Source organism: Athene noctua, chromosome Z (assembly GCF_965140245.1).
Source record: "Athene noctua chromosome Z, bAthNoc1.hap1.1, whole genome shotgun sequence".
Taxonomy (NCBI): Eukaryota; Metazoa; Chordata; class Aves; order Strigiformes; family Strigidae; genus Athene; species Athene noctua.
Window position 1 is genome coordinate 23,187,270 of NC_134077.1, and position 12,961 is coordinate 23,200,230.

The window sequence follows — 12,961 nt, forward strand, 5'->3', positions numbered from 1 at the left end:
CAGAATGTCATCCACATATTGAGGAAGAGTTATATTTTCATTCTCTTTTTTTTTTGTATTTCCAGTTCCTTTGCCAGTTGGTTTCCAAACAAAGTAGGGCTATTTTTGAACCCCTGTGGCAATACAGTCCAAGTGAGTTGTGTCTTCTGGCCTGTACTCAGACTTTCCCATTGGAATGAAAAGTGTATGACTGTCCAGCTCCAGAGGTATGCAGAAGAAAGCATCCTTTAAATCTAAAACTGTGAACCATTTATAACTTTCATCATTGTCAATAGGGTCTAAGGATTAGCTACTATGTGTGTATGTGCTGCACTATCTGATTAAAGGCCCAGAGATCTTGTACCAAACTGTACTCTTCCAAATAGAGCTTCGTTAGCAGCTAAATGGGAGTATTGTAAATTGATTGACATTCTACCAGCAATTTATATTGCATAAACATATTAAATTCTCCAATCCTCTTCTGATTTTAAAGGATATTGCTTCTGCCTTACCAGTTGGGTGTTAGATTTTAGTTGTATTCTTACTGGTTCTGCTGCTCTTAATCTCCCTGGAATTTTGGTGGCTGTGATGGAGTGACTGCATTTTTCACCTCTGCTGGAATCTCCTCCACCTTTGGCTGCTGTAACATAAGAACTTGGGCCTCCAGAGCTTTATTCTCTGGAATATATACCTGTCCATTCTCAAAACTTATTCAGGCATCTAATTTGCTTAGGACATCTCTGCCTAGTACAGGCGTTGGACACTGTGGCATATATAGAAATCGATGTGTTAACCACTTTTTGCCTATTTGGAATTTCAGGGGTTGGAAAAATGGCCTGTTCTCCCTTTTCCCAGTGGTACCAACTACATTAACGCTATCTTGATTAAAAGATCCTCCATAGGTATTTAAGACAGAATATGCAGCTCCAGTGTCTACTAGGAAATCTTTCTTATTTGCCAGCATCACTGTAACTAGGAGTTCAGCTGAGGATTATTCCCCTGGTCCTCTTTGTCTTGTCCAACGTCATTAACCTTGCAGCATGTTTGAGAAAGGTTCCACCCACTCTCTCCCTTCCTGGACATTCCCCTTTCCAGTGTCCTCTTTCCCTGCAGATAGCACACTGGTCCCTAGCCAGTGGCTGGTGCTGGAATGCACCTCTTTCAATCCTGCCCTGGCCTCTCTAACCCTCTCTCTGTGTCTCTTTTCCTGTTAATTAATCTCCTTTCTCAGGATTGAGAAGACAATCACTTCCCTGTTGTTATACTTTCTAAGCTGCTTCCAACAATTTATTAAGGTTTCTAGAATCTTCCCCCTCCAATCTTTGGAGTTTCTTCTGGATAACCAGAGCTGTCTGCCCTACAAACAAGGTAACTAACTGCAGAGCATCTCCTTGCTTCTTAGGATCCAAATTCGTATATCTCTGGGCTGCAGACATTAACTGCAGGGAGAGGGAGACTCATTTTTCACAGTATTACCTGATACAATTTAGACAGATTAATGGCCTTTGGAATAGTATACTTCATGCCAAACATCATTAATCTTTGGTATCTGGTTAATGGTTCTCCTTGAGCCAATTTCTTGGGATTCACAGAATCATCTAGATTGGAAAAGACCTTGATCATCTAGTCCAACCATTAAACTAACACTGACAGTTCCTAACTACACCATATCCCTCAGTGCTATGTCAGCCTGACTCTTAAACACCCCCAGGATGGGGACTCCACCACTGCCCTGGGCAGCACATTCCAACACCTAACAACCCCTTCTGGAAATAAATGCTTCATAATATCCAGCCTAAGCCTTCCCTGGCACAACTTGAGGCTATCACTTATTACTTGATTAAAGAGACTCTGCATCCTCCTTTCAGGTAGCTGTAGAGGGCGATGAGGTCTCCCCTCAGCCTCCTCTTCTCCAGACTAAACACCCCCAGTTCCCTCAGCCGCTCCCCGTACGACCTGTGCTCCAGACCCTGCACCAGCTCCGTTGCCCTTCTCTGGACACGCTCGAGTCATTCAATGTCCTTTTTGTAGTGAGGGGCCCAAAACTGAACACAGGAATCGAGGGGCGGCCTCCCCAGTGCCGAGTACAGGGGTCAGAGCCCTTCCCTGTCCCTGCTGGCCACGCTATTGCTGACACAAGCCAGGATGCCATTGGCCTTCTTGGCCACCTGGGCACACTGCTGGCTCCTGTTCAGCCGGCTGTCAATCAGCACCCCCAGGTCCCTCTCTGACTGGCAGCTCTCCAGCCACTCCTCCCCAAGCCTGTAGCGCTGCTGGGGGTTGTTGTGGCCCAAGGGCAGCCCCCGGCATTTGCCCTTAGTGAAACTCCTCCAGTTGGGCTCAGCCCATGGCTCCAGCCTGTCCAGGTCTCCCTGCAGAGCCTCCCCACCCTCGAGCAGATCAACACTCCCACCCAACCTGGGGTCATCTGCAAACTGACTGAGGGTGCACTCGATCCCCTCGTCTAGATCATCAATGAAGATGTTAAACAGGAGTGGCCCCAAAACCGAGCCCTGGGGGACACCACTCGTGACCGGCCACCAACTGGATTTAACTCCGTTCACCACAACTCTCTGGGCCCGGCCATCCAGACAGTTTTTTACCCAGCAAAGCGTGTGCCCATCCAAGCCACGAGCAGCCAGGTTTGCCAGGAGAATGCTGTGGGAAACAGTGTCAAAGGCCTTGCTGAAGTCAAGGTAGAGAACATCCACAGCCTTTCCCTCACCCAGTAAGCAGGTCACCCTGTTGTAGAAGGAGATCAGGTTTGTCGAGCAGGACCTGCCTTTCATAAACCCGCTGACTGGGCCTGATCATCTGGTTGTCCCACATGTGTTGTATGATGGTACTCAGGATGAGCTGCTCTATCAGCTTCCTGGGCACCGAAGTCAATCTGACAGGCCTGTAATTTTCCAGGTCATCCTTTTGACCCTTTTTATATAAGCGTGTCACATTGGCCAATTTCCAGTCTGTCAGGACCTTCCTGGTCAGCCAGGACTGCTGGTAAATGATGGAAAGTGGCTTGGCGAGCACCCAGCCAGCTCCTTCAGCACCCTCGGGTGTATCCCATCTGGTCCCATAGACCTGTGTGTGTCTGTGTGATGCAGTAGGTCACTGACAATCTCCCCCTATGGATTGGGGGCGTGTTATTCTCCCAGTCTGTCTTCTGTCTGAGGAGGCTGGATTCCCTCAGTACAACTAGTCTTGTTATTAAGACTGAGGCAAAGAACACCTTTTAAGCACCTCAGCCTTTTCCTCATCACTTGTTACCATGTTTCCTCCTGTGTCTAGCAGGGGATGGAGGCTCTCCCTGATCTGTCTTTTGCTGTTGACATACTTACAGAAATGTTTCTTGTTTTCCTTGATGATGAAGCCAGATTAATTTCCAACTGGGCTTTAGACCTCCTCATTTGCACCCTGCACAGCCTCACAGCATCTTTGTAATCATTGTGAGTGGTTAAACCCTTCTTCCAAAGGCCGTAAACTCTCCTTTTCTCCCTGAGTTGCAGCCAAAGTTTCCTGTTCAGCCAGAGTGGTTTTCTCTGTCACCAGCTTCTCTTAGAGCACCTGGGGACAGACAGCCTGCTCCTGAGCCATTAACACTTCCTTCTTAAAGAGTGCCCAGCCTTCCTGGACCCCTATACCCTTCAGGACTGTCTCCCAAGTGATTCTGTCAAGCAGTTGCCTAAACAAGTCAAAATCAGCCCTTTGGAAGTCCAGGATGTCAGTTCTGCTGCCCCCTCTCCTGGCCTCTCTAAGAATAGAGAACTCTATTATTTCATGATCACTGTGCTAGTCAGCCTCCAACTGCCTCATCATCACAGAGAGGAGATCCACCAGGGCACCTTCTCTGGTTGGTTCACTCACCAGTTGCATCAGGAAGTTGTCTCCCACACATTCCAGGAACCTCTGGGACTGGTCCTGCTCTGCTGTGTTGTATTTCCAGCAGATGTCTGGGAAGTTAAAGTCTCCCACAAGAACAAGGGCAAGTGATTGTGAGACTTCTCCTAAGTGCCTACATAATATTTCATCCACCCCTCTGTCATGGTTGGGTGGCCTCTAGTAGACTCCTACTACAACATCTGCCCTGTTGGCCTTGCCCCTGATTCTAATGCAAAGACACTCCATCCTGTCTTCACTATACTTGTGCTTGAAGCAATCATAACAGTCCCAAACATACAGCACCACCCCATGACCTGTCCTTCTTTGTCTGTCCCTCCTAAAGAGCTTGTAGCCATCAACTGGCACACTCCAGTCATGGGAGACATCCCACCATGTTTCTGAAATAGCCATGACATCATAATTTTCCTGTTTCATCATGGCTTCAAGCTCCTCCTGTTTGTTACCCATGCTGTGTGCATTGGTATACATGCACTTCAGATGGGCTGATGTTCTGCCCCCTTCAGGTCTAAAGCTCTCTCATTGAGCCCAGCTAACTCCTTCCCCAAGATCTTTTTTTCCCCTCTGCAGCAGGCGGACCCCATCTGACGACAAAACGTCTGGTGTCCTGTATACTAACCCATGACTGAAAAATCCAAAGCACTGATGGTAACACCAGTCTTGGAACCACAAGTTCTTCTCAGTTTGGTATTCTTTTTCATCCATCCCCACTGCTGAAGAGATGGAGGAGAAAACACTTTTTGTCCCTGAGCCTTTAATCAGTTTCCCCAAGGACCTGAAATCTTTCCTCATTGTTTTAGGCCTTCTCCTGGTAACGTCATTGCCACCTACCTGAAAAACCAAGAGAGAGTAGTGGTTCTTGGAACTCACTAGAGCAGGGAGTTTTGACATGAGGTCCTTGACCCAGGTCCAAGGGAGGCAGCAGACTTCCCTATGAAGCGGATCTACTCTGCATATTGGGCCTTTGACACTGCTCAGAATGGAGTCACCCACTACAGTGACTCTTCGGGAATTCAGAATGACTCTGCTTTGGTGGAGTTTGGTCTTCTTCCTTGTTTGTTTATTTTTCTTCCTCCTTGTCTTCTTCCTTCAAAAGTTTCAGGGCCCCAAATCCATTGTGAAGGGGCACCATGGAGGGTGAGGGAGGTTGGGAGAGGATTTTCCTGCCTCCCTGAGCAGGGACCTGTTTCCAGCCTCCTGTCTCTTTTCTGCCTGGTACCAAGAGGATGAGGGATCGCCTGACTTGTTTGGAATCTCCATTTGCTCCTGTTGCTTCATGGGTGCCAAGGTGCTACTCCACCAATCAATTTCCTTTTGTGCTCCTAATACTTCTTAATTTTTCAACCTTATCTCTGAGTTCTGGCACCAGGCTGAGCAGGTCACCCAGCTGATGGCAGCGCACACGGGTGCTGTCACTGCTGCCCTCCGGCAGGACGGACAGGCTCAGGCACTCCCTGCAGCCCAGGACCTGGACCGCTGCATGTTTGTGTGGCAGCTCCATCTGGGTCGCCACGTTTTTTCTGGTGGTGGTATTGATTCGAAGGGAGACCATGGTGCAGTCTACTCATGGAGGACAAGAAGATGAAACTAGTTCAGATACGTCCTAGACCCAGATGGACTGTGCCATGCCCTGCCCGCGCGAACTGCTGTGCCACGGCCTTCTGCCACGCCATGCCCCATTTGCTTGCCTGTTCCCCCGCTCCCTGGGGGCTGCTCTTGTCTGTGAGGGGCGTGAGGTGCTGTCACTCTGTCTCCACCCACCCTGAGTCCACACTGCCCTTGTTCCTAGCTTGCTCTGCCTGCTTTGAGGGCAGGTGTCTTGAAGCTGTCCCCCTTCTCTGGGTTTCTGCTTTCTCGTCTTGTGTTTTGCCACGGGTTTTTGATGCTTTCAGAAGAGTCCCCTGCTGCTATCCTCTTTGGAGTCCCCGTCCTTAGCAACTTCCAGCAGGGATCCACTGGTGGGAAGTGATCATTTGCAGTCCCTGGTTGGTCATTCCGGGCAGGTATCCTCTCAGCCTCTTCTTTTGCTTTAGCTACTACCATAGTTCTGTCTTCAAGACTTAACAAAGTGTCTAACACCACTTGCATATCATTCCTATCTGGATATTGATGTCCAATTATGGTTTCAAATATTTTCACTACCTTTTCCAGATCTTTTCTGTATGTCCCTGCTAATTTCTTCCACAGTCTCAAGTCATGGAACTTTAACTGTCACTGGCCTATTATTCATTGGCCCTTGCCAAAGAGGAGCTTGTAGGACTTCCCCTTTTTCTGTGTCTTGAAGTTCCATCCCTCTCCTAGTTCTCAGTGCTACAAGACTAATCCCTCCTCCTTCATGAGAAATGGAATAATTTTCTTCTTCTCCCAGTCTCTCTCACCTTAGCAACTGCTGTGCTGTCTGTCCTGGGGCTGATACTACAGGCCAAACAACACCTCTTTAGTTTCTTTTCTTGTTGCTTTTCTAAAGCTAAAACCATAGGGTCACTTGCCAACGTATCATAATCCTTTTGCCGTTCTGGATAATTTTGCAAGGAAACGAACAAATCAACATAAGGCACTTGCTTTTCCTTTCCCTCTGACAAAACAGCAATTGTAATAGAGTATTATACTTTAAGGTCCCATTCTTTTGGCCACTTTTCTTAATCTTCTGAAATGTGAAATGGTTGCTAATGATTACAGTATTCAACTAATTGTTTTCTGGTAAGGGGCTCAGTTCCCACATCCCTCCAATGTTTTAATATACATTTCAAAGTCTTTAAAATACCACTCTCAGACCCCTTAGGTGATTGACTGGACCCCATATTAGAACAAACAAACAAGTCATACGCACAAACACTGCACTATCTAACAAAATCAAAATTACAGTTATGAGCTCAACAGCATCCAATACCCTGGCTGTCACTCCAGCTGCAAGCAAACCTTTGTTCATACAGCTGCCACTCTGTGCAATCCAATACCCTGGCTGTCACTCCATGAAAACAAGTCTTTGTTTTTGTCCAGACCCCCCTTTATATCCCTTATAGCCTGATCCAGCAGAAAAACATTTCACAGGAGTATCTTTGAGTAATGCCATAACAAATCCTAGGGGACTTGCTCTAAATTCACCAGACCAGGGGACGGGAGGATCTTCCTGAAAAACCTTCAGTGGTGGCCAAGTCCTCATGATCTCATGATTCCATCAAGCATCAGAAGCGTTGTCCCTTCTAGGTCACCAAAATTGTCACTGAAATTGGGAAGAAACCTTTTTAACAGCAACATACCATTAAGAAGTAGGCATTCTCTTTATTGCAGTGCTGGATGTACAGGGAATCTCTCTAACTAATGTGCACACCGAATAACAAAGGCACACTTATTATATACAATAAAAAAAAAATTATGTAATTTCTGAGAAGTACCTGCCTATTTTAGGGAATCTAATGCATATGTTAATACATTGTGCAAGCATACTAAAATTTGGGGAAGGGTTGCTGAGGGGCTTCCAGGGGCGTCTTCGGTGGTCTGTGGTGGTCCATAGTGGTTGTTGAAGAGGTGTTTTTCAGTGTCCTTTCCATGAGTTCTCGAGTCCTTCTTTCATATAAGGTCTTATCTTGGCTCATTACTCTGTAAAGTTTCTCAGATTTGTTTTCCTGGTTTCCACAGTTTTCTGCCCTTCCCGGGATGTACACGTGAGAGTTGCAAAAATTGTGTCCTTGGGTGGAATCTTTCCTGAAACCCCTTCCATTCTTGCCCGAGGCCTCTTGCAACACTACTAGGTCACTGTTTTACAGTCAACATTAGTAGTTAGGATGATTCTTGGCACGTATAAAGATAATGAAGAAATCTCCTGGAAACTGGATTCTGAGCAGAATAAGAAATTATTATTCTTTGTGAAGTGCCACAGACTTCTGAGCCATGTCATTAAAGAATGTAACAAGTGGTTGGTCCTAGGAACTATTACCCTTTTATCCCCTGCTCAGCTGGATGAGATTAGAAATACATTTGGCACGTATGTTGGTGTTTTAGTATATCAATTCTTAGGGCTAGTGATAAACATCTTTTTAATCCTTAAAAATTGATGTTTAACACATTGTTTCACTTGTCTGTTAAATGCTGACTAATGCATTTTGTTTATATACACCTGTATATATAGAGGTGTGTGTATTTATACATATGCCAGTGTACGTGTTGATACAATTTCTATCATGTCTGGCATGTGTTGAGTGGTTTATAACTGAATCTTTTTTTAAAAACAGAATATCTTTACAAATCATACCCTGGATGTGAATGTAAGATGGTTAGCTGTGCTGTACTTTAAAAATGGAATTGATCGCTACTGGAGACGGGTTGCCCCACAGTAAGTTCTGATTTTCTTCTACTTAACCTTCTTCAGTAGGTTTTGTTACAACTTGCCAAACTGGAAAACAGTAAATTCCTTGGTTGATAGAAGTTACTTTAGAATTCATGGTGAAACTGTTAAAAATGTTTCAACATTAGGGCTCACTAATGAACCCTTTTGTTTCCATGTTACTTCTTACAACTCTGTTCATATTTTACTTTTGAAAATTAAGTTACAAGGCTGTTTCATATATACCAGACTTGGAAGTGGAGTCATAAGTATTATAATGTGAACATCTGGATTTTCTGGTAGTGGCAAATGTGAAAGGTAGGAATTCCCTTGGAGGGATTATTAGGGCAACATTTCATTTAAACTGATTCATAATTCGTATGGATTGTGTACATGAGAGAAGCAGCAGCTATCATGGTAGCAAGTTCAGATCTTCATTTTTTGTTGTGCTGATAACACATGACAAACATTTCCAAAGAAGCTAGAAATTTAACCAGTACTCTTAAGCACCACATCATTTACTTAATTTATAAATAGTGCCATCATAATTTGTAATACCTGCAGAATTATATACTTCTCAGAGTTCTGTGTGAAGTTATTTCTTTTGCCTTTAAAAAGTAAGTGTAATCTCAAAAAGAGTTTCAATTTTCCTTTACTGTTTTCTAAGAAACTAAGAAGGACCTGGAAGTGTTCAGTTTGTCTCTTAAATGCTAGTCATATAAATAGGTAGGGTGTAAGTTGGAATTCCAGGTCCAGTGTTTTATGGATTTTAAATATTTTTAGTTTAAGCTGGTTCACAAAGTATGTTATAATTTTCATTGTGTTCTTTTTTTGATGTAATGTGTTTTGCCTTACATTATAAGCTTTTCCAAAGGTCTGCCAAAAGAGGGAACGTGAAATTCTGCATCTATAGAACACTTTCGTGTAGACTGCTTCATTACTATGTAAAACACTAAGAGTTTTTGTATGTGTGGATCAGTGTACAATTGTGAAACACCTGCAAGTGTTCAGATTCTCTTTTATGTGAGAGGAAAATACCATCTTTTGCAAGGAAGATGGCATGTATCTTTGACATTTCTGGTTAAAGTGATGAGGTAATGCTGCTTACATTTCTGGTACTTAGCAAGCATTATTTGAAGCAATTAAAATGTATTGTTTCGATATGTTAATGTTTTTAGATAGCTACTAGTAGCATTTCTGGTGAACGAAAACACGGTTCACTTCCTGCAGAAGTAATGACTGCAATTTTACTGTTTGAACTGAGGTAAAAATTGAGTAACAGTCTTTCAATATACTTTTCCTGTTACGAATTTAATGCGACTGGCTATTATTAAAGATTCCGTGGTGTAAATCTGTATTAAATTTTCAGAATAACTCCAGTTCTTCCCCATTTCTAGTTTTTCTGTCACAAATTTAATGCAATTAAAGTATGAAATAAATTTTAAAAACATTGGATGCTGTTAAAGATTCCATGTGGTAAATATTTGTTAAATTTCCACTATGTCCACTTGTTTCTCCATTTTTCATTTTCTTTCTAAACATATCATATGTCACATCCTGTCAGTATTTTGCACTCACCCACCTAGGTCACTTTTCTCTTAGCAGAATATGTTGAGGACATTTCAAGAAATGCTACTTTTAAACTGTAATGTCTCAGTTTATTGTTTTGTGAACCCATCGTATTTTTGATAGCATGATTTTTGAAGGTTTCATTGTACAGGCTGAATTTTTGTTCTTTCAAAATTCTCATCTTTCATCTTGTCTCACATTAGCAGCTGTCCCATGTCCATCATGGGAGTACCTCACAGCTTGTTCTGATCTATTCAGCCTTCTTGAGCAGATGTTGATTTGGAGGTGACTGGTATCTACTGACTTTTGAAGGAAAGGATTGATTTTCATACCTGTGTTTTTCTCAGTGGGATGTAACTCAGGTCTATCTGCTTTGCTCAGCTGTTGATTTTCACAAAATCTAAGGAAAAAAAAAAATCACACCATGGCCGAATGTATTTTAAATTTAACGGATAGTTTGAAGAATTATGAGAATAGGAGGGAGGTTCTTGCAGACAGATTATATATTCATAGTCTTAATTCCTTAGTAATTCACAGTTAAATACAGTTTCTTCTAGAACTATTTGTCTTGAATATTTAGGTACTTGTGGAGAACTTTCAGTCTTCAAGAACTTTCCCAGTAAGTTAAATGCCTCTGTTGTACAAGTGTGCTGAAGTTATTTTCAGCTGAATCAATCAGGACTAGCTTTACCTGTCTGCTGAGCATGGTTTCTCAGCTGCTACTACTGCAAAGCAGGATAATGTTGAAATTGTGAACTCTCTGGGTAAATTCAGTAGTTGAGTGTTTTGTTATGCTAATGTACATAGCAACAGAACAGTGAATACAAACAATTTTTTGGGAAGAAAAAGTGTTCCTTCTGAAATATTTTGCTCTTTGCACATGTTCACTGATGCTTTTTGTCCTGTTCATGCTACTTATTACCTACTTGCCTCGGAATTAAAGCAGCATTTTCCACTGAGGGTGATTTTAGAGATGGGCCTAAGAACTTTTCCCCTCCTGCTTTCTCAGGCTGCTTTACAGATTGCTGTTGAGAAGAACCTAGGGTTGTCATAGCCTCTTTTCAGGCACAGTTTGGCCTATTTTTTAAAATTTGTTGTCAGTCTCCCCCAAAGGTGCTCTCACTTTATGATTTTGTATGTGTGTTTATTTACTTCAGAAATGGCTTTTCTTGATTTTGAGTGTTATTAAGAGTTCCTTTTCTTGAAAGTTTTTTTAATTTGACAGGTAGTTACTCTTAAATTCTGTCTGTTGTGGATTTTGTTCTCTGATTTGCTTACAGTGTTGGCAAGTTTAATAATACTTTGCAGTTCCATGTTTTTATTTGTTTGATAACTATAACTCTTTGGATTTGGGTTTCTGGTTTGCAAAATAATAGTAGTCTTTTTAAAAATACCTTTTAAAGTATTTGGATACATGTTTCCCCATACCACCAACACAAAAAACCATCAGAATCTTTGCAATTGCAAATGGTGAAAGACTACAACATAAATACTTAGAAATTAATCTCTAGAAAGACTTGTTTTAACTTTTTATTTGGTGTAATTCACTGTTGAAGGCGAAGTGTGTTGAATGATACACATTCTTCTTAACCTGGTTTGCGCTATGACTCTCATGTGGGCCTTTCTTACAATGTATGAATGGAGGACAGAGGCAGTGCTGCACGCAGCCGTGCCTGTGCCTGCTGTGGGGGCAACCCAGTGTCGGGGTCCCCTCTCCAGCAGGTGTCACTGCCGCGTTACCTACATGGTAAATCCTCTGGTGAACCGCTAGAGATTTCCATTCCCATCACGTAATGCAGTACACCACTCGTGTCTGCATTGATTTCTTAGATTTTTTTCATTACTTTTTGCCAGCTTTGCTTATCATAAGGTTCTGTATTTGAGGCATTCATCCTCATGAGTCTACTTCTTTTCCTTTGTTTTGTTTGTAATGGCAAAACCTTAATTACAGCAGTTTTATTTATAGTAAGTAAGGAATTGAACACTTGCTGCTCTTGGAGTATACATATGATATGATTAATATAAATATGAAAAACTAATTAAAGCAAGGGGCCTCATGAGTGCACAAACAAGGTAGCCAAAATCATGTAGTATAACAGGCTTTTCTTTTTACAAACCAGGTTTTAGGAGCTTTCTGTTATCCCTGAAAGTGAGTTACTGTAAAAACTACACTTAATTGAGATTAGATTTCTTAATTTTATTAATAATAGCTTTTAAGTTTTAGAAACCACTTATAGTATGTCTGTATGTGTGGAAATGATAAACTGCATTTTTAAATTAAAAAATAAAAAGGACCACAGAGAATTATTTCCCTAAAATGTCATCACGTGGCTTTAGATTAATAGCTGAAATTGTTCCCTGCAGAAAAACTTAAAGTTGTGGAAATCTTTGTAAACTTTACACAAAATGTTGCTGGGCATAATTTAATTTTATGTAAAAAATATCTTAAAGCCTGTCTGCTAGTCATTTAAATGTACCTGAGTGCTATAAATTACTTCTGAAAATAAGACCTAGTGTGCAGTTCTGAGTCACGAGTGAAATAGTAAATTGCTCCCCTTGTGTACTGTACTTAGAATGGTGAGTCTTTGCTTTAAGAAAGAGTGAGTACTTGTTATATACAGAGGGAGGGGGGGAAGTTAAAATATTGTTTTAAATGTTTGATCTTAGGGTAAATCTTACCTCTGTTTTTTATTATTTTGAGATGAATATTTAGTATTTGTCTATATTAGTGTAAAAGCTGTGTTTTAGGGAGCTTTAGGCATCATTTAAAATCTCATTACATTAAAACTACTAGGTTAGTATCTATGCCTTAGGTCAGACAACAGGAAGTGGGTGTGTTGGTGTGTTTAATCTTTTTTATTTCCAGCCCCTAGACTTCATTGAGATGTGATGAGTGCATGCATACTTCTAGATTGTTGCAATGTTAGGTGAAAACTCATCTTAACAACACTGCGTGACAACTTAAGTCTTTGTATGTGCCAGAAACAGCTTTTTATCAGTAAATGAAGGTGCTTTTTTTTTTCCGATTGTGTAATCTATAAGTACCAACAAAGCATTTTTAAAAGCAGTTTGTTTCCTGCCTGCAACTTAAAATTACATGGGTCATATAAAGTCTGTAGTAGTACAGGAGTGATGTATGATATTGTAACTTTTAGTCTTAAACTGATAGAGGTTACTTGAAGTATAAAGATA

At 41.9% G+C, this 12,961-nt stretch overlaps 1 protein-coding gene across 2 annotated transcripts in view; it reads left to right on the top strand.

Moving 5' to 3' along the window:
* The window catches only part of IPO11 (importin 11), a 120,839-nt gene that overhangs the window by 17,685 nt on the left and 90,193 nt on the right, over positions 1-12,961 (top strand). For both annotated transcript variants that reach the window (XM_074931550.1, XM_074931551.1), the window contains exon 5: positions 8,109-8,209. In XM_074931550.1, coding sequence (XP_074787651.1) covers positions 8,109-8,209 — 101 coding nt within the window. The remainder of the gene's footprint in view (positions 1-8,108; positions 8,210-12,961) is intronic.